Source organism: Salminus brasiliensis, chromosome 10, assembly GCF_030463535.1.
Source record: "Salminus brasiliensis chromosome 10, fSalBra1.hap2, whole genome shotgun sequence".
Classification (NCBI taxonomy): domain Eukaryota; kingdom Metazoa; phylum Chordata; class Actinopteri; order Characiformes; family Bryconidae; genus Salminus; species Salminus brasiliensis.
The window spans coordinates 37,824,974-37,849,643 of NC_132887.1; the positions used below are offsets into that span (position 1 = coordinate 37,824,974).

Consider the following 24,670-nt stretch of genomic DNA (forward strand, 5'->3'; position numbering starts at 1 on the left):
TCCAGCATGGCTGAAGCCACCGTCTGGGACAGTGTGGGAGAATTGTTGATTATTTTCTAGTGATTAGTTTTAGGCCCCCCATACCACCACCTCAGCACCAGATGCTTCATCATTCCATAGGGAAAGAGGGTATTGCGCAATACGCTGAAGCCCCCGGGCCTTTATCGACCACCCAAGAGGCGTGGGGGACTCCTGGTGGCGTTTGGGCCCTAAGCGGGTGCGTAATTCGAGTAGGCCTTGGGCCGGCTCTGCAAAGACCCCTTCTGTTATATAGGGTGGGAGTAGATGTGTGGTCAGTATCCTAAAAACCACTATCTGGGGGTTTAAGCTATTCCACGGTTCTATATTGAAGCACCGCCTTTAATAAAGAACCCTTAAAGAACCTCCCCCAGCTTTTAAGGGTGTATACAGGCCTCTTTACGACCAGTGAAGGCTGGTGATGGGTAATGGTGTCATGCAGTTACATGTTTCCCTGTGTTACCTGATGATCTGCCACTAGATAGCGCTGCGGACCTTCCTGGTGGTTTGAAGCGTGTTGAGGTTCTCTCCTGTGAGGAGCTGTTCTCCTCCTGTCTGTCACCTCCATAGTCTGATACCCTGTAACACACAGCAGCAGAGTAATGTGGGTTATTACGTCATGATGAAAATACATAATTAAATACATATTATTATGTACCATTAGAGCCTGTCATTAGTAAAAGTCTAGCTTGTACCAAGTACCAAACTAGTGTTCAGCAGCCAACCCGTTACCCATATCTACTAGCACATTTTAGATACCAAATTAGTATTTAGCAGCCAACCAGTTAACCAAATAAACCAACAAATGTAATGTACTAAATTAGTGTTCAGCAGCCAATCAGTTCACAGTCATAAGTCATCCAACTCATCTAGCCAATCAGATCACAGGATTTGATTATGGTTGAATATATGTCAGTCAGATTGCAAAACACTAAACAACTAAATAATAATAATAATAACTAAAAAAAAAAATAATTAAATAACAAAATATTCCAATCAAAATGCCTCCATCAATATCGAAATCTAACCCTCACTGTGGTCTTAAACTTAAACCAGGTCCTAATCCTAATGCTAACACTGTCAAGAATAAACTAGTCTGGTTTCACCAGCTAGACCAGCGCTAACTTACTGAATGTTTGTAGAAAATCAAAAATAGATCATTTACTGATTTTAATTTCTTTAAAGTTTCAGAAAACTAAAACTAATCTGAACGCAGCTATCTAGCTACCACTACAGCCGCCGGGTGCTGTACCTCCAAAACGGTGGAGATACGGGGTTTAATACAGGAACTCGCGTCCAGATGATCTTTATCTTCTCAGTTTTATGATTCCTGAAGATGTTTTTTGAGTTGAACCCTTTCCAAACCAGCGCTGATCTGTGAACACGCTCAGCCTCACGTCTCCATGGCAACTAACAGCATCTTCTATTATAAACAAACAAGCAGGTCATCCTGTAACGCAGCAGCAAACGAGGAGTCATCAACAAACACTAATACACATATCGCCGCTGTCCGATGAAAAACATGTATCTCCAGAATGGGGACTTTACAATAAGAGTTTATTTATTATTAAGTCATTTAGAGCGTTTCTATTGGTCCATTCATCCAGAATTACGTACACAGTGTACGTTAGGGCAGCTACAGCGTTAACGAGCAGCGCTACAGAGTTTTTATAATTATTATCAGATAGTGTTCTGTGCTCTCTTCTCTTAGCTAGCTGAAGACATGTGGGTTAGCTTTTAGCCTAGCACCTGGCTACCATGGAAAAATGGAAAAGGATGGAAAAATGGAAGAAAAAGATTTAGAGAAAAATATTAAAGAAACAGAAAACAATAAAAAAACAAAACAAAACGCCTCGTCTCTATATTTCCCCAGAAAGGCTTTCGCTAGTGAGTGAATGTTATTTGCTGGGGCAGGACTGTGATGTAACAGTTTTGGGGTTTCTGATTTGGCTCATTATCCAGCTCGGCTTTGGTTGTTTTATTTTAGTTTATTTTATTTTATTTTTAAAAAAATTTGAAGGAAGGAGGACCTTTTATTATTAAATATCACAAGCAAAAAAAAAAAGTTATTAATTTTAGGACCCATTTAAATATTATGTCCACTGTGTCCTTGTGGAGCCTCCGCGGCAGCAGGGGGCGCGGTGCTGCTGCAGCAACCGAGCTCGGAGCTTCCTTCACAGCTGAGGATGTGTCACTCAGTCCGGGAGCAAAACAACAGTTCGGGGCAATTTCGCTCTGATTTTACTCACATTTATTAATATTAATATTATTTCAGCTAGCTCACAAACAGCACCTACACCTTTCTGCTCACATATAAAGAGGGGTTTGTGATTATCGCTGGAGGGGCACCGGTTTTCCTGCGTTTCTCGCCGCCGCCGCTGCTGCTCCTCCTTAATGCCCCAACTCGGGGCAGATTAGCTGCAGGCTGAGCTTTGCCTCGCCGTATGAGGATGTCCTGCTCGTTGCTGGACTTCTGTCGGGTCCAGGAGCTCAGGCAGGTCCGGGAGTTCCTCTTCCCCAGCCAGAAGTCCGCTGCTGCGGGGTCAGCCGAGGGCAAAGACCCGGCAGGTGAGTGGAGGCTCCCGGGGAGCTCACACGCTCCTGGCTGGTGTCATTTGGTTTTATTTGATTGCTGGAAAGATGGCAGTGAAAGCAGCAGTGTCTAAAAGTGAAAGAAATGAGGGTAAGGAATAAAAAGAGGGGAGAAAACAGCTGCCAACTGATAAAGCCAGGCTTCGGTTAACGGAGGAGACGGTTAGCTAGCTATAGCTAGCTAGCGTTAGCAGATAGCACTGTTTTTAACTGTCTTATTTGAGTATTATTAATATTTAATACAGAAATGACACTACTGGACAACCTTCAATAAGAAAAAAAGACAACCGAAGAGAGAAAACAACAACAACAACAGCTGAAGTTCGAGGTTTCGTCAATTTTTCCGTTCCACCTTAAATTCTACAGTAGTTTACACGGCAGGCGTCCGGCGCCGCTCTGTTATCGCCGCAGCATTTAAGGTGGAACGGAAAGTTCCATACTTTTCAGCCTCCATAGCAGTGAAACAGGGCGTTTTATTTATGTATTTTCATTTTTTCACTATGGCAGTAAATGAATTGGCTTAATTTTAGAGCATTGTTAGTCTTGAGTGATATTAACTAGCTATCAAGGTAATGTGGATAAAACACACTTCTAGGAAGCTTGGGGCTCTTAAAACTACCATGAACAGTGCTGTAGTAGGCTGGATTAAGGCTAGTCCGGAGCTCAGCTGCAGTGTCGCTGCTGGTTCAGTATTGATCAGCCCAGTAGGTGTAAAATGGGCTGCTTAGTCATGCCAGATTCAGCAGCTACTTGGGATGGCTTGAGCATTGGCTCCCCAGGCCGGCTTTTTGGGAGCAGTGCATATTATAAGGGTGCCTCTCCGGTTCTGCACTGGGACTATGAGGCTGATGTAGCTAATAAACATCGCAGACTGTAGATCAGCCAAATGTAATACAATCAGAATTACAGTGGAACCCTTTTCGGTGCTGTCTAGAACTATAGATCTTTCTGCACCAATCAGACGCAACGTTTACACCACCTGTAGCGACAGCTTGTGTCCCTACAAATGTTCTAGGCGTTCGAGGCATGGACTCTACAAGACCTCTAAAGGTGTCCTGCTGTGGTATCTGGCACCAAAACCAAGGTAGCAGCTGATTCTATAAGTCCTGTAAGTTGTGAGGTGGGTGAGGCCTCCATGGGTCGCGTCAGTGAGCCAAATCGCTGGTTCATCGGTTATCTGTCCTTGGAACACCAGAAAAAACAAACCCACAAGACCTGCCTGATGTTGTGGAGATGATCTGACCCTCTAGTCATCCAGCCATCACACCTGCCCATTTTTTCCCCCCATGCTTCAGGCCGTCATCTTCAAGAACCCTCTGTTCACTTGCTGACTTGCTGCCTTATACATAGATCCCACCCCATGACAGTCGCCACCACTGTAGATGAATGTGATCAGTCTTCGTCACTTCACCTGTAGGTGGTGTTAATGTTATGGGTAAAACTATGATGCCTGATCAGGTCAGAAGAGACCAAGATCAATTGATTGGAGAAGAAAATGAAGAGTTCATGAGCTGTAGCAATATACCACATCATCTGTCAAACTTGGTGGAGGCACTGTCCTGGCATTAGCATGTATGGCTGCCGGTGGAACTGCGGCACTGGTGTGTATCGCTGTTTTGACTGCTGGGTTCTGAATTCTGAAGTGTATAGCACTCTAACCTCTGCTCAGGTAGCAGGATAGGATGAAGAGACTGAATGTGACGGGAGGAAGGGCCTGGCAGAACATCTCAGGGGAGGAAAGTCAGCCTTAGGTGATGTCCATGGGTTATAGCACTCGGGTACCCTGCAGTGACTGACTGAGTGAGTGAGTGAGCGAGCGAGTGAGGGGAGGGAGGGAGGGCTGTGTTTGCCCTTCACTGAATGAGTCATCCAGAACGACTGGAATACATTACACACTGATGGAGGGAGAGGACGAGTAAACGAGAGAGAGAAAGGCCCTTCAGTGCAACCTGACTTCACCGATTCTGCGTTCAGTTCATTCTCAAAAATGATTCAGAATCGTACAAATCGCCTCCGAATGAATCAATTCCAGCAGAAATGTGAGTCATTTCATAAAGACTAGAGTCTAAGTGAATCGTTGTGCAGTTGGTTATTTACAGCGCTCATGTGGACCAGCTGACGTCACACTCGCTGTTGCCACACACACACACACACACACACCTGCAGAGGGTGATGCAGGCTGACAGGCCGACAGTGAGAGACGCTCTGTTTCACACTGACCGACTGAGCAGCTCCAAAGCAGAGCGGAGCTTTCAGCCCCAGAGGAAAGACTGCAAGGACACGGCAACACACACACATATATACTCAAGCACCATCACAGTTGAAGGTGCATCTGCCCCCACAGGCCCTATTCAACACATCTCTCCTCTGTCTTTCTGTCTACCCCCCCCCCCCCCCCCACCCGCTCTCTCCTTTCTCTTCTTTCTTTCTCACTCTCTCTCTCTCTCTCTCTCTCTCTCTCTCTCTCTCTCTCTCTCTCTCTCTCCGTAGAGAATGAGCTAACGTGGGATGACTCAGACTGGGGCTCGTGGGAGACGTCAGCAGAGACTAAAGAAGATGGACCCACGGTCTGTACTCTTTTTATTTATTTATTTTCCCTCTCTCTCCCTCTCTCTCTCTCTCCATGCCTTATTATTGTAAAAATTGCACTCATGTCATCATCTCAGCATAAGGACTGATCTCTCATATTCATGCATTTTATATGAATAAGCAGACGCCCGCGCACACACACATTACGGCAGATACGCTGAAAAAACGTATGTAATATTTGCATCTGCCTCTATCAAAAATAGCATGTTTAATATGGTAGAAACTTCAGGCTCCTGCAGATGGCGCTGCACAAGGTTGTAGGATAAGGCTATAAATACCTGCGGGGTGTGTGATGGGATTTATAGATTGAGAAGAGTGCAGTACAGTGCAGTGAGGGTCTCGTTGGATGTGTGGAAAATGAGTCAAAGCAGATGTTAAGGATTGGCCAATGGGAGTGTTTGCTTTTGGGCATGCCAAAGATCTTAGTGTGTATGGAAGCGTACGGTCATACAGGTCTACCAGCAGTGGCAAAAATCCCAGTTTACTGAAAGAAACAAAGAAAGACCGGGCCTGCAAACATGTTTCACAGCGTGCAACCGATGTTCACTGTACTTCACTCTTCTCAATGTCTGAGTCCTGTCGCACTGAAGCCTGATCATCCTCATGCAGCGCTGTGTGCAGGACCCTGAAATTACAATCACCTTAAACACGCAGGACGACTAAGTTTTGTCCAGGGAGCTTCTATATCTTTAATTGAGCCCAAAGAACAGATAAATACTATGAAAAACTGCTAAATAATAAATATCTTAATTGTCTTAGTATTGTCATAATCCTCTTTGTATGTGTGCATCTTTCTCACTGTATGTCTCGCCCCATCTCCAGACTGAAGAAGAGGTGCAGCAGAGTGCCCCCTGGTTGCAGGACTGTGTGCTCTCTCTCTCTCCGTGCTCCGACCTCATGGTCATCGCTCGAGAACATAAAGCTGCATTTCTCTCTGGTATATATATATATATATATTTATAGAAATATACATACATACACAGTACTGTGCAAATGTGATCTCCAAAGCTCACCTCATGGAGTCTAGTATTATTTAGAGTCCTCATCTAACACCTGGTTTGGTAAATCAGTGCTTATGGAATTGAACACATCCATCCATGCTGTGCTGGCTGGACTGGGGCTGTACAAGAGAGACCTAAGAGAAAAGAGAAGTGATGGGCTTTGGTCCTTGAAACTTCTACACAGTACTGTACATATACAACTGTCCAGCTGTACACCCACACATACCTACCTACCTACCTACCCACCTACCCATCCACCCATTTCAGTGTACCCTGCTGCTGACTGTACATAACCTGCTTGCTTGCTGTATTTGCTTCCAGCTAAATGGCAGACTGATGACTCTGGGAGGGAGGAGATGACCTTGGCAGTGTCCTGGAGCGGCACACTGAGTGCTGAGGAGGGGTAAGGAAGGAACAGGGAAGCAGGTAATGGGGGAATAAGGGAAGGAAAGGGAGAATAAAGACAAAGAACTAGGGAGAAGAGCCAAAAGTTGGATAGAGAGGCATGAGGTCCCCCTCTTTGATGTCAAGTCTTTAATTCTTGCTGTCTTTGTGGTTCTGAAGCCTTCTCTGATCTTGTCCCTATACAGAGAGTGTGTAAGTAGTGTCATCTGCATCCCACTGGCCAGTCAAAAGAGGTGAGCTCACCCCTACCACATACACACACCCTCTATATATAATAAAGGCAGACACCCCAGGGATTAGGGACCACTAAGCGTGTCTCTCTGTGTGTTTAGAAGTTCCACCGGCCGTCCCGACTGGACCTGTATTGTGGTTGGGTTCAGTTCAGGATACGTTCGCTTCTACACAGAGGTACTGTAACTCTTATACATGTACACAACCCCCCCCCCCTTTAATGTATTAATGGACTAATGGGTATGTATGTATGAATGTGTGTTTGTCTAGAATGGTGTTCTCCTCTTGGCTCAGCTGCTAAATGAAGATCCTGTTCTTAGGCTGAAGTGTCGAACATATGAGATCCCACGCCATCCTGGAGTCACCGAGCAGGTATGTACACATAGTGTTTGACCACCGTAAATCTTTGTATTATTAACCCTAGCCTGAACCTAACCTTGAACAGTAGAAACTGCTGTGCCAAAGGATCTGTAGACCCTCCCTTGTAATGCTGATTGGCTAACTGAAGTGTCTATCTCACAGCATGAGGAGCTGAGTATCCTGTACCCGACCGCTCTGGTCACCATCGATGGCTTCAGCCTCTTTCAGTCTCTACGTGCCTGCAGAAATCAGGTCGCTAGAGGTAGGTGTGTGTGTGTGTGAGTATGCATGGGTATGTGTAAGAGAGAGACTCCTGTGGGGTGTGTGTATATACATATAAAATATACACATACACAAAAATGTTAGGTAGGACCCCCAATGAAAACTTTTTGTCTTTTGAAATATATTTTAGGACAAGGGTGTCCTAAAAAGTTAGCCGATGATCTACCAGCCTCTGACATCAACTGGGAGAATGCTTTTCCTGTTCCTCCAAGCAGAAGTCTTTCAGCTTTTAGTTAGTTTAGACAGATGGCCCCACATTTTCCTCAAGCAGCCTCTGAGACAATAAAGAATTCGTAATGGATTCTGTGTCGGAGAGTTCTCCAGGCCCTACCACGTCATTCCCACCTCCATGCTTCACAGTTACTATGTATATATGTCCAGTAATACTGTGCTTTAATAGCAAACTTGTTTTTTTTTTCCTGTGCTGACCAATAGAAATGTCTGTAAAGGACCCAGGTACATATACAATATAAACAAACACACAGAGCTGGCACTGATTTTCCCTCTGCAGTAGTATTGTTAGAAGTAGCTCTAGTAATGCTATCCTAGTGTTTGTTTAATGGACTAATCTGATACACACACACACACACACACACACCTGCAGAGGGTGATGCAGGCTGACAGGCCGACAGTGAGAGACGCTCTGTTTCACACTGACTGACTGAGCAGCTCCAAAGCAGAGCAGAGCTTTCAGCCCCAGAGGAAAGACTGCAAGGACACGGCAACACACACACACATATATACTCAAGCACCAGGTTTATACTCAAGCAACATGGTTTTCTCTTCTAACTTCTCCGTTTTTTCTCCGTCTTCAACCTGTAGCTGCTGCAGCAGGAAGTGATGTTGTACAGCCTCCCCCACTCACCTACAAGAAGTGGGGCCTGCAGGATATGGACACCATCATTGACCACAGCAGCGTGGGTGAGTAGGAGTGAACGAACCATAAAGGCTGCTGATGGTAAAGCGGCATGGCTTGGGATTTGAAGTCGCCAAGCTTCAGAACTTTGTTCGTTTATGTGGCAATCATCGGGGACCAAGCACTGAAGGCTGTTCTGGACCCAGTAGAGCTCAAAAGATGGCCAGTGTTTTTAAACAGGCCTTGTTCATGGTAGATTTGGGGTCTTAAAGTAGGTATTTGGACATGACCTGGTATTCATTTGCAAAGTTGTTGATTTTATGACCTAAATTAATTATTACCCATGTTTATATGTCTGAGTAACCCAGTTTTCATCTAGAAGTGATGCTAGGACTTGTTTCCAGAATACACCTGACTTGTTTAGATGTTTCTGAATTTCATGCTGAGGACACAGGAAAGGCTTTCTTCTGATGATTCTTCCGTGAAGGTCATATTTCTGCAGGAGTCGCTGCACAGTAGAACAGTGCACCACCACTCCAGAATATGCTCAATCTTCCTGAATGCCTTTTGCAGTCAATCAGGGATTTTGATTTGCCCTGCTAGTGATCTTATTATTGTTATTATTAGCTCCTTCTGGGAGTTTTCTTGGTCTGTCAGACCTCAGTTTGATCTGCACCGTTTCTTAATTGCATCACAGGCTGAAGAAACATGAGGGTCAGTGGCTGAGGTCAGTCATGAAAATACGGAGCACCCATTTATTCTCATTTTCTCTCTCCTTCTCTGTCTCCTCCCTCAGGCATCATGACGCTGAATGTGTTTGATCAGATGAAGAACGCCTCTATCCTCGGGGGCTTCCATGCCTCTGTGAAAGGCAGCCCTCCTGCCATGAGTCAGTACATTACAGTGGGCGGTGGACCTTTCACTGGCTTCTACTATGCTGTGGAGGTACAGCAGCTCTGTTGTGGCCTGTTTTTGGATCTGTCGATGTCTGTGTGTTTGTATTGTATTGGGGGTGTGAATATATTGATGACCCATATTTCAAATGGAGTATTGAGCTGGGTGTTTACTAGCATGTTTCCTTCAGTGGGTTATTAGTGATGTGCTCCTCCTCCTTCTTCTCCTCCTCTCAGGGCAGTTCCCAGCCTCTTCTCTCCCATGTGGCTCTCGCGGTGGCCAGCAAACTCACTTCAGCCCTGTTCAGCGCTGCCAGGTTTGTTGTTTCTATTGTAAGTGAGATTCTACCAGTTCATGTCTGTCGTGCTGACTCTACGGCCAAGAGCGAATCTTTCAATCAGTGCTGTAGGGTACTTTACAATACCACAGTTACTCAGATAAAGAGATGAGGTTGGAAGTGTGTGTTCCACTGGTGCTTTGCCCATTAATTAAAGGCACACAAAGCCTGCTTACTGACCAGTCTGCTCTTCTCAAGAAAGACTGATTAGGGTGAACCATGCCTCGGGGCAAACAACCTTCAGAAGACCACCTTAAGATGTGTAATGAAGGCTACAAAAGCCTTGGGTGTACATCAGTTAGAATTATCTAGAAATGGGCAAACCTCAAGACTGTTGCTACCTTCCCTTAGCTAAGAGTGGGCATCCTGTTAAGATTACTCCAAGAGCACTGTTAGCAATCCTCAAAGAGGTGAGCAAAATAGCTACAGAGGAGGAAAGACTCTTCTGCAAAACTGCAAAAACCTTTCTTCATGTGTCTGCTATTAAAAAAAACAAACAAACAAAAAACACTGAATATGAAAGCTCTTCATGGATAGACTCTTGCCCTGTTGCCCATTAAAAAAAACAACAAAAAAAAACCATTGCAGCCTATCTCAGGTTTTTCCAAGACCACCTGGATGTTCAACAGTGCTTCTGTTGAAAGGTTCTATTGACAATAGAACATTGGGGCAACTGTGTTTGAAGAAAAACAAGCACCAAAACCTCATCCCAACTGTGAAGCATGGTGAGGGGAGCATCAGGATTTGGGGCTGCTTTTCCTGTTTGCCTCAGCCTCTGGATGCCTTGCGATCAATGAAGGAACAATTCTAAGGTGTATCAAAACACCTCAATTTCACAGGAGAGTGTGAGGACAGCAGTGCATGACCTGAAGAGACGTTGGGTCATGCAACAAGACGGTGTCCCTGTGTGTTATTAGTTTAGTTAGGTTCTATGTGTTGATTGGTGTGACTTGGATAACAGGCTTACCTTTTCTTACAACTGTAAATATATAAGTATAATAAAGTCTGTCTCTCTCGCTCACACATACTCTTAGTGGATGGTTGGGGTGGAAGAACAAGAATGAGGAGGAGCCAGCTCAGAAACAGAAGCCTAAAGTGGAGCCAGCTACGCCCCTTCCTGTTCGGTAGGTTTTTATATTCTATATATCCTGTTTTCGTAACCCTATTTATCTCATTTATTCTGTAACCTGTCTCCTATATCTACAGTATTTTGAAACCTATGTCTACTAAATGTCTTATATATTGACACACATATATCTCTCTCATATAATCTGGATTCTAAAACCTATGCTATGCTGACCTATAAGTTTCAGAATACAGTATATGAAGGAGACATATAGGTTTCAGACTATAGGACTATATTTCCTATATTCTAAATCATTTATATCCTGTATTTTTTATTTTTTATCTGTATCTGAACAAGTCTGCTAACATGGTGATGTCTATTTCCATAGGTTCGGCCTGCCTGACTCCCGTCGCCATGGCGAGTCCATCTGTCTGTCGCCGTGTAATACCATGGCAGGTGTGACTGATGATTTCGGTAGGGTGACGCTGCTGGACGTGGCGCGAGGCATCGCTATCCGCATGTGGAAGGGTGAGAAAAGGCACTTGGCTGGGCAGTACAATACTTGGATGTCGGCTCCCACCAACTCTAACCTACAAATCTGTTGGCTGTGTGCCTGCTATGACCATTCCACTGCAAATTTGATCCCACCTACCTGTTACTGTGCAGATTATGCAGCACCCTTGGATAAACCCACCTTGTGTAAACCTCTAGTGCCCTTCATTTTGGTATGATTGATTAGGGCTTGTCTGAAATTGCAGAGATGGGCTTGTGTGTGTACATGTGCATGCCTATGGCTGTATCTGAATGTGCATGTGTTTTGTGTGTGTGTGTGAAGGTTATCGTGACGCCCAGCTGGGCTGGGTGCAGGTGTCTGAGGCTCGTGGGGAGAGAGAGATCGCCACCTCCCCCTCCATGCCACGTCGACATGCACAGTTCCTGGTCATTTACGCCCCCCGAAGAGGCATCCTGGAGGTGTGGGGCACACAGCACGGCCCCCGAGTCGGAGCCTTTACTGTGGGCAAACACTGCAGGTGGGCCAACACTGCATCTCTCTCGCACGCTCTCTTGTGCACACTCACTGTTGCGCGTTCTTGCTCTCACACATGCCCTCTCTCGCTCTGTCTCTCTCTGTCTTTCCCAGGTTGCTGTATCCAGGTTACAGGTTAATGGGGGTGAACAGTGTGACCAGCCAAGGTTGGCATTTAAACACACAGCAGGTGTGTCTGTTCGACCCAACAACTGGAGCGCTGCGTTCCGTCACCATACCATTCCACTTGGCCCTCAGGTACACACACACACATCACTCGGTTTTCTGCTTGAGAATGCATTCTATTCATTCTCTGGGATGAGACCCCCTCTAGTAATTTATTTAGCTAGGACTCCCCATATCATACAGTGCTACCAGTGCTAGCCATCCACTGCATCTTTTCAAACCCCCCCCCCCCCCCCCCACACCCCTTAAAGGAAAAACCTCCCTGCCAGCAAGCCTCACACTGAATGATAAGGGGAGAGGGAGGACCATTCTACCCACAAAGAGAGTATCAGGGATCGAACCTGCATGCTCCTCAATGTCTGAATAAATCCGATCACACAAAACACATTCCATGTACACTTTAAACATGGACGGGATCTGATCACCAGAAATGAACCGGAATTAACGGCAGATGTAAACGCAGAACATCATAATATAATAAATATAAATCAATGAAACCTGTTGACCCATAAAACTGTACTACTCTGGCTATTCTCTTACAGATCATTTGAGCTTGATCTTTTGATCAGACTTACACATGCCCATTTGTGTTTTCCTTTGTTGGTTGCAGTGATAAGAAAAGCGAGCGAGCCAAAGACATGCACTTACTGAAGAGGCTGACCGCTCTGCTGAGGAGCAGGGAGATCGACCCAGGTGAGGCCAAGTGATGCAATTCGCAGTAAAGCAGATCTGATTCACAGCTGGCTCGTACCTGCTGGTGGGGGTGCTTCATTGCTCTGTGTTCATCTGTGATTTACAGCTCTTCTGGAGAGTGAGGCGCAGAGCATTCTGCTGGAGATCAAACACCCTGCCGTTAAAAAACAGGTCTGCTGTTTACAACTGCATAAGTCTGGCCAATTCTTTTTATTTTTTTTACAAGCCTGTTATAACACTGTATGATAAGTAAGTCCTTGCATATGAGCGTTAATGCCGTTTATTTTTAGTGTTTTAATAAAGCAGTTATTAACCAAACCAGGTAGTTGATAATAACTAAAGAAAATACTGGCTTTGCCTGCTTGGAAGTATTAAAAATGGCTAAGCCAACATGTTGACATTTCTGAGGATATTATCTGGAATCTGCTGCTACAGATGGTTGACATTTCACAATGTCACAACGTTGCGATGAACGGTGCGTGCCATCGCTGTCAGTATGACCAGAGGATCCCCAGGTTGAAACCCGGGCATGCTGCTAGCCATCGCCAGCCAGGCCCAAATAGAGCACAACATAGGGGCTCTTTCTCCCCACATCACTCCACTCCACTCCAGTGCAGTGCTGGCCGGTGCATCAGAGCCGGGTACACATGCTTTCCTTAGAGCACGTTGGTTGCCCGGTGACTATGCATCCGCCACAGTTTGTCGTAAGAGGCTATGCATGTACGGAGGAGGTGTGTGTAGCGGCCCTCATCCTCCCAGTGTTGGGGAAACTGGTGATCCAAATTGAGGAGGAGAAAAAAAAAAAAACAAACAAAAGACTAACAACATTGTGCATCTTAAAATCGTCTCAAAATATTAATATAATGTTTTGTCATATTGTCCAACCCTAATGCATGTGTATTTTGTCATATACAGTATACTATAATAAGTATACAGTAAGTTAATTTTTATTTTAATATTAGTAGGGATTTGCCCCCCACCCCTCAAACAAATAAATGCACAGTACTGAATGAAGGCAATTCTGTGCGTTTTCTAACAGGCACTGGAGTCTCTGCTGGCCAATAAGAACGCTCCAGTCTCATGTCTGACCAACGTCACTCGAGCTTTGTTGACCAGCTTAAAAGAACAAGGTGTGTGTTTCGACAGGGTTCACTGATTGAATGTGGAGATACTATATGTTTTCTCTCTGCCTGTTGCTTGAACGTGTGTGTGTGTGTGTGTGTGTGTGTGTGTGTGTGTGTGTGTGTGTGTGTGTGTGTTTTAGACCCCGAGGCTGTAGATGAGTCTTTGCTGCAGTTGTGTTCCTCTCAGCTCAGACTGCTGCAGCTCTACTCCGATGTTCAGCTGCTGCACTCACCCGATACCTCACCGTCTGGGACGGAACCTGTGAGTAACAGTTCAGACGTACACAATTTTCACTTTCCTATAAATGTCGAAGAACTAATTACTTTAATAAATAAATAAGTAAATAAACACAAACCCGAGCTCGTTGTCTTGTGTAAAAAAATATATATATAGTACAGTGCTTACAGTACTATTATAAAATAGAATTTATAACTTAATTCATAACCCAGTTTTTTGTCCGATTACTCAGTTTGCAGTTTTTCAGGCCCCCGAACCCGAACGTTCAGCCTCATCCAGCTTATTTATAGCTTTTGATTTCACGTAGCAGCCGTTTTGGCATTGGCATGATTTTCTCCCATAGAAATGAATGTTGGAACGTGTGGCTAAAGTTTGTACACCCCTCTTGTGTCAGCTTGATGGTAGCACACTAGCTACACCCTTGCAACCATGTAAGACACCAAAGCAACCACCTAGGAATGCTGTAGCGACCACTTGGGATACCACAGCAACCATCTAGCATCCAAATAGCATCAACCTTGGCTCATGTCAAAAATGGCAGACACTCTGGCTGTACATCATGGACTCATAGCAGAATTCTAGTGGCGGCATCAAAACTGTAGGCTCTTATAGAACAATCTGCCTTCTTAGTACAAAGCCAATATAACGACAACCCTAAACTTAACTCTTCTACATCAACTGCATCCCTCCCACCACACACATCAGACTCTGAAAGTAAACGGACACCTGCAAGCACACTCATTTAATAACAGTAGCTAATCCTCCCTGTTGTTGTCCCTCTCTTTCCCTCAGCTCCCAGTGGCTGGTATCGAGGAGGATCTGGCGCGAATTGGTCCAATCCTGCGGTGCTACACTGAGCTGAACTCTCGCCCTTCTGTCACTTTCGCTCAGGACCCTGGAGGGCCGCTGCCCGTCAGAGCCTTCCTGTCCCAGTTGGTGTGCGAGGGAGGGGAGCTGCACGTGGTCAGAGGTCCCGACACGGACTGGACACACCTCGGTCAGGAATTATTGCTGTCATTTCTGTGTGAGTTAGCTGTTACGTTGATGTCTGTAAATAATGTGTGTGTGTGTGTGTGTGTGTGTGTGGTTTCCAGGTAGTTTTCTGTTCTGGGGCTGTCTTTCTGGCCAGAGTCCACTGGAGCAAGTGTGTGAGACGTTACAGCAGAGTGGCATCAGCCCTCAGCAGCTGCTGGTGAGATAGCGAGACAGAGAGAGGGAGAACGGGAGGGAAGGATGGGTGGGGGTGTATGGAGTTGTCATGGAAATGCACCCTTCTAATGTCACGATTATACAAATAAATGAGATGCACCACTTAAGACGACTTGGCAACAGTTTAGCACCACCTCTGCAACCCCCTAGCAACATTAACGCACACCGCCTAATACCAACATACAAACCGCCTATGATACCATAGCGATCATCTAGCAACTCCATGTCCACCACTTAGCAACATTATAGTAACCACCCAGCAACTACCTAGCAATGTCTTTGCTATACCATAACAGCCACCTAGCAATATTTATAGCCATCCAGCAACCACTGGGTACCATAGCAACTGCTTAACAACCACATAGCAAAACATTAGCAACCACTCAGTAGCACATCAATTACCTGCCATAGTAATATATAATGCCAGTCATCTGTAAAACCCGGCCAGCCACTATCGAAACCATTGCCCATTGAGCAGCCACGTAGCAACAGCATAGCAACTCCTTTGAAGTTAGAACCACTTTATTTATGCAGGCATATTGTGTTTTTACTGTAGGACATGCACTTTTCAAATGACTATTGTTTTTAATAATTAATTAATAAAATAGTAATGATGATTATGATATGATGGGTACTGTGCTTTTGGCTGAGATTTTGAATGTTGTGCAGTCTCTGCTGCTGACTGTGTGGCTGAACAGAGAGAAGGAGATTTTAAAGAGAGCAGACGCCATCCGGAACTTGCACACACTCCTCAACACACTCAGCTCTATGAAAGGTAGCGAGAGTTACAGTGTAACTTCTAACTAATTTCTCTGAAACCCTCAAAAGTGATCATTAATGAAGAGTGTGTGTGTGTGTGTGTGTGTGTTAGGAGCTGTGGAGGAGTCCTGGGACGTGCAGTGCATCTCCCCCTGGTGGCAGCAGGTGCGTAATGCCTGTATCCAGTCGGAGAGTGCTGGCGCCGCCCTGCTGGCTGCTCTCGTCGCTCACCGTGCTGCGAAGTGCTCCATCACCAGCCTGGCTGAGAGCAAGGTATGTTGCTTTCTGTCTGATGTGTGTGTGTGTGTGTGTGTATATAAAATACGTATGCTGTGGTGATGTTCACAAAAACAACACTACCTCTCTATCTAGTTTCAGGCAGACTGGGAGTGTGTATCTTTGGAGTTGGAGCAGTGGGTGGTGTGTGTGAGGCAGCTGGAGGACATGTTGGCGCTGCAGACACTTTTGAGTCTGCCGCCCCCCCAGGGATCACCAGGGGGCGCCATGCAGCGCTGCTCAGTCAAGTCCCTGCTGGAGAACGGCCGAGGTACTGCAGCTATTCTAAGAGATCTGTAAACGAGGCCTTATTCGCTATACGCTGCTCTGTGTATCGGTACCAGTCCATATTCATGCTCCCGAATCCCAACACTCTGACCTAGCAGACGCAGAATACCCACAGTGCACTCAGTGAAGTGTTGCTACCTTACCGAATCACGACATTTCCACAGCAAGCCTACAGTTCTCGAAAGAAGTGCAGCAGTAGGACAGTGCCTACATCTCTCCAGTGGTGACCAACGGCTACTTCAGTGGCTACTTCACAGGCTAGCTAGACTCATAGGAAGCAACTGTGAAAATGTGAATAACAGCTAAAGGATGAGGCACTCCTCCTTCATTTTTCCCATTCATTTAAAAGCTACAGTTTTAGTGATTGTTCAACTCTGATGAGGCCAGGCTTCACTGCTCCGCCCACTTTGCTTTACCTGTCGGTTGAAACTCGGTCACTTTCATGTGAAAATGACGTAATAGTGTAGTCTACTCTAGTACTAGTCTAATAGCATGGCATTGTTGATTTTCCAGAGCTGGTAGACAGCAGGAATGACCTACCTTTGGAAAAATGTCTCTCTCTCTGTCTCAGGAGGTGTGGCGGACAGTGTTGCAAAGCTGATCTTCAGGCAGGATGTCCCTCCTGGAGTGCTGAAGGATATTGTGCAGCGACGGGAGGATGGGCATCGCTCAGAAGAGCCTGTAGAACCGCAGCAGCAGCAGCAGCAGGAGGTGGAGGAGGAGGAGAAGCTGAATGGCGTTCAGAGGCTCGAGGGTAAGTGTGGAGTGACTCGACTTGACTTGAATGAACCCTTTAATCAGCTGAATTCTTCTGTACGTTGCGTCACTGATCGAATGCTTCTGCCTATTCCTTATCCAGAGCTGCTGGGGTGTGTGTGTAATCGCTTCCCCCACTCCCTCGCCACGGATGTGTTGTGGGCTCACTGTTGCTGGGAGTACGTGGTTCAGTGGAACAAGGACCCAGAGGTAAGAGACTAACGTTATGACACAGATGTGTAAATGCATACACACACACGTCTTGTCTAGTCTCTGACATAATGACAGGCGTGGGCCAGAGGGGTATAAAGCCCCCCAGCATTGAGCTGTGGAGCAGTGGAGCTAACTGTGTGTTCTCTGGGATGATTGATGGTTGGTGCTCCATCCAGTACTGTTGGGGATGAGGTGGGGCAGTGATCATCCAACAGCCAGACCTCAATAGAGCTCTTGTTGCTGAACGCAATCAAATCCTCACAGCAAAACTCCTCCAAAATCTAGTAGAAAGCCTTCTTCCCTGGACATTAGAGACAGTTACTCCAACCAAAGCAGGAGAAACTCTTAAGACCCTTGATTTCAGAAGAAACGGGTGTGAATGAACAGGTGTCCCAATACTTTTGTCACTGTAGTCTATATATTTTAAATGAACTAGACCTCCAGTTCTAGACCTCCAGCTCTGTCACTCCAGAAAATGCAGTTCCGCTACTCCACAGCCCAATGCTGGGAGGCTTCATATTTGTCTAAACTGTGCTTGGCATTGGTCATGGGGCCAATAGGGTCAAGCATTTTGGACAAACACCAGTACCATTACCAATAGAAGTATTGTGCCAGTGTCAGGGTTTTAAGTGTGTGACAGAGGCTGCAATAGAGATGTCTACAAACCCTCTGGGGTGTATTGATTATTGATGTGTGTAATAACATGGGTGTGGGGGTTGGAAATGGTTTGTAAGCCTGACTTTCTGTCCTGTAGGTGGGCCGGCATCTGGAGTGGTCAGTGGAGTATCTGAAGATGATCTCTAGTCCTCATATTCAGTTAGGTGGGTACATTTATGGAGGGTCTAAAAACCTTGACCATGTATCTGACTGTGCATCCTCCTCTCCTCTCAGAGTGGAGTTAATATACCAGTGTTTTTCTGATCTTCTCTCTCAGGAATCTCCAGCATGATGTGGAACACGTTTATTGTCAAGCGCTTCTCTGCTGCTGCTTTCCTAATGGAAAAGGCTAGTGTGTCTCTCTGTGTGTGTTTATGTACGGCTCCCCCGAACGGATGTCAGGGGAAGGCAAAATGACTTGATGCCAAATTACTTGATGATATTTTTCCTCACCAAATTAATTATGTCAGGATATTTATGGCTGAAAGTTCAACTCAAGATTTTTTCTTTTTCAGAAATTCTTTATCTTGTGGAATTAAGTCAGACTTTTAGTGATAATTATCCTGAGATAATTAGAAGAATGAAATCTTAAGATAATTATCTCATATTTGACATATTTGAGTTTTTTTTGTTTGTTTGTTTGTTTTTCAAATTTATTATCTCAAGTCAAATTACGATAATTAAGATAATTTGGAAAACCAAAAAGTCTGAAGTCAACATTTCAGAGATAATTATCCTGAGATAATTTGAAGGAAAAAAAATCTCAGGATAATTTGAAAAAATAAAATAGTCAAACTTTTAGAGATAATTTGAGAAAAGGAAATTCGTTACCTTTCTGTGATAATTAATTATCCTGAGCTAGTTAATTAAAAAAATCTGAAATTGGACTTCTTAGAGACAATTATTCAGAGATCATTATTTGAGTTAAAAAAAAAACTTCCTCAGATTAAAAAAAAAAAAATTATATATATATATATATATATATATATATATATATATATATATATATATATATATATATATATATATCACTTGACATGTTTGGCATATACTTGTTTCTTCCTTACACCCTTTTTACGGTGGCTCTGTAGTTATGCTGTTCCACTGCATAACTACAGAAGTGTATTGACTGGTTTTTTGGCTTGTGTGTAGGTGGGGAAGGCTCCAAAAGACAGACTCTGCAGACGGGTGAGTTTCCCTCAAAAAGTAGAAAACAGCCCAGAATCTTTTTAAGATTGATCCCTAATCTCTGTCTGTCTGTCTGTCTGTCTGTCTGTGTGTGCAGGACGTGGGGATGGGTGACGCAGCCATGACGAGTTTCCTGGGCTCATGTGTGCAGCTGCTGCAGGCTCTGATGGAGGTCTCCTCTTCCTCTTTTCTCCCCCCTTATCCTATTTTCTCCAAAGTAAGGACTGAGCAGCAGGAGAAACATGCGCAGGACTGTGCTTGTGTTTTGCAACGGCCTCTAGAAACCTTGTAAAGCCTAAAACAATGAGTCAAAACATTATGACCACTTGGATGGTGTGAAAAGGGCTCTCAGGAATGTGTAATGATGTGAATGTTATGGGAGGAGCTGCACTGTCCACCTCTAACTTTTAGGTCTTAAAGAATCTGCTGGAACGCCTTGGCACCAGATACCACAGGGCACCTTTAGTGATCTTGTAGAGAGAGTTTTTTTGTGGCATACGGAGGCCCGTCATAATGTTTTGGCCCATCAGTTTATATTGCCTGTTTATTTATTAATAATAAGTCCTTTTTAATATCTGCACTGCTGCTATGCATGGCTATGATTCACTGAATCGTGATTCACTGAACACATTATTTACAAATGATTCAAAACAAACAAAAAAAAAAACAGGCTGGAGTAATTGTTCTTTCTCTCTCAGGCGGACTCTGGGGTGGAGGAGGCGTTGGTGCCGGAGCTGTGTGTGGAGGAGGTGTGGGGGTGTGCTGAGGGTCCGGCGTCTATAGCAGAACTGGCTCTACAACAGAAGGCTGTGCACTACCCACTGGTGCAGCACCACTGCCTGCTGGCCTCACTGCTGCATGCAGCCATGAGCTTCTCGTTGCGCATCAAACCCCTCAGCCTCTTCGACAGCAAGGTGACTTTGTGTTTCTGTAGATGACACACTTTAGGTCCATACAGTCATGTGAAAAAATTAGGACACCCCACAAAAACCATGTACTTTGAAATTTACAATTTGGCCTAAGTAGTGGGACACCTGTTCATGTTGTCCACAAACCTTTGGAGAGTGTACACTTAACAAATCCATAATATGAGCACAAGAACCTCTGTGAAGGTCCAACTGTTGAGGCATGAAGGTGGAGATGTCATGGTTTGGGGCTGGTATCAGAGGGTGATAAAGGAGAGGCAGAGTGGGAGGTGGACCATGCGACATGATGGTGACCCAAGGAAATCCGCCAAGGAATGCCTGAAAATTGAAAGTTCTGGAATGGCCACCCTAAAAATGCTGGGTGTTGATGCTTTTGAGATGCTGTGGGGTGATTTGCATAAAAGAAGCCCATTAAACATCACCCAGCTGAAAGAATTCTGCGTGGGGGTGGGGTCTACCAGTTGATGTCGAACACTGGTAGATGGTTATAGGAAATGTCTAATTGAGGTTGCTACATAATGTTGCGGTTTTATCTGTCATCTTCTGCAGGGGAAGAATGCGTTTTTCAGGGACCTGACGTCTATCCAACTCCTGCCCAGTGGAGACATGGACCCGAACCTAGTGGCCATCAGACAGGAGGTCGGGCATTTCTCTTTTTCTTCACCAGTTTCTTTGTGCTTCACTTCAACCCTCATTTTACATCTTTCTTCTGAAAGGAGCTGTTCAGCAAAATCTGTAGTTTGTACACTTTCTCCATATACTCCCTGTAGCTTATATTATAGGGACAAAAGTATTGGGACGCCTGCGCATTCACTATTTCTTCCAAAATCTAGACTTTTGTTGGAGTAACTGGCTCTACTTGATTTCATTCAGCGAAAAGAGCTAAAGATAGTAAGCTCAGGATGTTGGACCATCACCACCCCATCAAGCATTGGATGGAGCACCACCCTTAATTCCAGAGAACAGAGTTCCACTGCTCCACAGCTTAAATGCTGCTGGAGGGCTTTATACCCCTCTAGCTCACGCTTAGCATTAGACATGGTGCCAATAGGTTCATGGTTATTTTGTAGAGTACGTCTCTACAGGGTCTAGACAAGCCATGTGTGTGCGTTTGCACGGGCGTAGGTTAAAGTAGCTAAATGCATTTAGAAAAAAGGCTGTCTACAAACATTTGTCCACATAACTTATAGCTATGGCAGTAATAGTAGATACAGTGTCAGAAACCACACAAGCTAGGCTATTAAAATATCTGCTAAGTTTGAGGCAGGGGTGTGGTGCTTTAGGCCTGCTTCTATTAACCTCATAACTCCATTCTTTTTTTTTTTTTATATAATTTTTTCTGTCTCTGTCTATAGTTTTTGATGGTCTTGTTGACGGGCTGGGTGAAGGCCACTGGTGAAGCAGAGGAAACTGGTTCTTGTAAAGCAAGCAGGGAGGTGGACTGGCCAGCGGTGTGTATGGAGTTGGCCTCTCTGCTGCAGGTCAATGCAGACATACTACGCAGACACCTAGTCTGCGAGCTCTACAACCATGGCCTGGACCTGCGAGCAGAGGAGGTAAGCACCAAGCCAAGTTGCATGCCAATGTGCTTTCATGACATCACATTAGTTACACCTTTTGGAAATTGTTTTACATACCATATATTGTCTGTGTGACATTGTGCATTACACGTCCAAATATTTGTGGACACCCTTCCACTGCTGGGGTGCTTTATACCCTTCTAGACCACACCTGGTATTTGGCATGGTGCCAGTAAGTTGATGAATCTGTTCTAATCCTAATCTACTGGCAGTACTTCTTTACAGAAACTAGACAAGCATTGTGTGTGCGTTTGCTCATCTGTGTCAGCAGTAGGTTTTAACTACTGAAACTAGCTGAATGCCTTCATAAGAAGGGGTGTCCACAAACATTTGGACTCTCTCTCTCTCTCTCTCTCTCTCTCAGGTGATGTTGGAGGTGGAGGACAAAGATGTGTTAGGCTCTCAGCTCCTGGTGCTGACCGGTCAGAGACTGGCCTTCTCTCTGCTGCACTCCCAAACCCAGACCAAAGCCACCATGGAGCTCCTCGCACGACTGCCCCCCACCTTGTGCACATGGCTTAAAGCAATGGTGAGTTTACGCACATCCCAGCACACCGAGACCACCCAGACCAACCAAGGGTGTTCATCTCTGATTCAGTGAGTCATGAAATCTGACCTTTGCTCAGATTACTAATAAAATGTGGTCTGATCATTATCCAAGTCACATTTATAGACTAAACTGACCACACACACAGTTGTAGTGTTCATGTCATTCATTGAGTAAACATCCAGAGTGCAGGCTAGAAAAAGTAAGTGAATTTTGAATTTTGAAACCTGTAGATCCCGCTTTAGCTGCAACCCCTCCACCAAGTGTTCCGGTCATGTCACAGCATCTCGATAAAGGTGGTCGTTCCAAACAAGCACCACCTTCTTTGTCGACCGTTCTTTTGTTGAGTTACTTTTCTGCTTTGGGTCATTGTCATGTTGCATTACCCAACGTCGCTCTACTCCTGTATCTTAGAACTCATTGTTCTGAGGCAGCAAATGCCAAAGCCAAAGACCATGCTGCTCCCTCCAAAGACATTGACATCATGTGTAAGACACGCCCCCACAAAACACACAAACACTCTTGCTTCTGTTCCTCCAGGACCCGAGTGAGCTTCGCTGTCCCTCGGTGCCCCTGCGGCAGAGCAGCCGCCTGGTGAGCAGAGTCATCGAGATGCTGCCAGAAAACCACGCCCAGTACAGCCTCGCACTCCACCTGCTGGAGACGGTGGACTCGCTACAGGAGGACGAGTGAGGGAGAGGGAGAGATAGAAAGAAAGAGAGAGCAAGGGTAGCAGGAGGTAGGGAGAGAGGTCAGGCGAGGATTTGGATGGGAAAGAGACTTCCTAAGCACAGGTCTGAAGAGACTGGCTTATTTTCAGGAGTTCGTCGTCACTTTTTAAATCTGCTTGGTGTTGCTCAGGCAATCTGTATCGACCAATCAATCAGTTGAGCAAAAAAAACCAACAACCCAAAAACACAAATTTGCACAGTTTTCCCACTTATTCCAAATGTAATTGATCCGAGCCAGGAGTCATGCAATGTGCACCGTCTGAAGCATACTTCATTAGGCCCACCTGATAGCCCTGCACAAGCTGCATGCCTTCAGACAATCTTTGAAGATCACTTAGTTGGGCTGGGCGATATTGATCAAATTTGTTATGATGATGATGATATTTTGCATGTATATACACACACACACACACACACACGGTCATATCAGAATATTAGGACTCGGCCCATTATATCAGCTCCCCTTCCCGTATAGGAGCACTGTGTAGTCCTATAATTCCACCCTGTATCCATCTGTTTGCATACTGTGTTCGCCTCCTTTCACCCTGTTCTTCAGGTAGTATTTGGGTGGTGGGTGATTCTCAGCACTGCAGTGCCACTGACTGACATGGTGTCCTTATATGGTGTGTGTGTGGAGCCCCTTTCCCAGTTCCCACCCAGTCATTAGTTAACTAAACTCGGTTACATCAGCTCACAGACTACTGAGTTGCTTGTGCTAGCATCACGTTGAGTGATGTGGTGGGAAAGGGAGGGGCCGTCCTACTCACACTGAGAAAGAAAGGCCGATCACGCCCCCTTCAGACTCCCACTTACGGATGGCTGTGGCATCGCTAGGCAGCCGGAGCGCTCGGTGGATAAGACGACTAACTGAGAAAAAGAGAGCAAGAGCAAGGCTAGTTGTGCTCTCTTAGACTCCGGCTGCCGGTGTCCCTGGATCCACTGGACCACTCAGAGCCCCATCTGGATGATCTATTGCTCAGCCCAGTCGTCTACATTTGGCTAAGGAGGAAAAATGTGTAAATTTGCTTGCCTGTCAGCACCCACAGCTGGGCCAGCATCTCGTGTAGGCTATAGAAACACATAGCAGCGCTACATCACCAGTACTTGTATCCTTATCTTACCTCTGTAGAGTCCAGTCCGCTCAAGCAAAAGGCTTTAGGTTCAATAGCTGAAACGAAAGATGGACAGTCAGATCAGCGTCTGCAGTTCTATGCATCCGATCACGGCCGGCGAACCGCAGGGCATTCCTTCCTAATACAAGGCCTTACTGAGTAGTGCCCAATGCTGCTACGGTCATATGCAGTACTTCATATGTCATATGTATGTTTAGTATATTATGGGGTGAAGAGAAGTGGGTCAAACTTTCGGTCTGTTATGTAGCTCTCCTCATTAAGTAGTCGACTCTCCCCTCTACTCCTTTTCCTTCGCTCTCTAATAGAGGATTGACATCGGCATCAAATGTAATGAAAGTTATTTTTGTGTGTCTTTCTTGGGGACGGGTCCGGCTTATGCAGCATAGAGGCTTCCTACGCTTTAACACGATTAAACACAATTCTGTAAAGGTGCTGCGGTTTCTTACTGTCTAGAAGCCAAAAAACTATAGAGCTCCATGCAAAATTCAACAAACAGGGCTTCTGCTTG

At 45.3% G+C, this 24,670-nt stretch overlaps 1 protein-coding gene across 2 annotated transcripts; it reads left to right on the plus strand.

Moving 5' to 3' along the window:
• Positions 1 to 2,188: 2,188 nt before the first annotated feature.
• Positions 2,189 to 24,590, plus strand: rab3gap2 (RAB3 GTPase activating protein subunit 2 (non-catalytic)). 2 transcript variants are annotated; one of them, XM_072690010.1, is made up of 35 exons: positions 2,189 to 2,586; positions 5,101 to 5,177; positions 6,022 to 6,136; positions 6,522 to 6,603; positions 6,791 to 6,838; positions 6,938 to 7,013; positions 7,107 to 7,208; positions 7,359 to 7,458; positions 8,301 to 8,399; positions 9,131 to 9,279; positions 9,465 to 9,544; positions 10,600 to 10,689; positions 11,020 to 11,159; positions 11,467 to 11,662; positions 11,773 to 11,916; positions 12,455 to 12,537; positions 12,644 to 12,708; positions 13,577 to 13,667; positions 13,802 to 13,923; positions 14,692 to 14,896; positions 14,994 to 15,091; positions 15,778 to 15,883; positions 15,980 to 16,140; positions 16,240 to 16,414; positions 17,003 to 17,185; positions 17,291 to 17,397; positions 18,155 to 18,221; positions 18,335 to 18,405; positions 19,210 to 19,245; positions 19,343 to 19,462; positions 19,944 to 20,159; positions 20,721 to 20,810; positions 21,527 to 21,727; positions 22,116 to 22,280; positions 22,839 to 24,590. In XM_072690010.1, the coding sequence occupies exons 1-35, from the start codon at positions 2,463 to 2,465 to the stop codon at positions 22,989 to 22,991; spliced, it is 4,137 nt and encodes a 1,378-aa protein (XP_072546111.1). In that variant the 5' UTR covers positions 2,189 to 2,462; the 3' UTR covers positions 22,992 to 24,590. The 2 variants fall into 2 exon arrangements, with proteins under 2 accessions (XP_072546111.1, XP_072546112.1); XM_072690011.1 differs by having other exon boundaries at positions 19,343 to 19,417.
• The last annotated feature ends 80 nt before the right edge of the window (positions 24,591 to 24,670 follow it).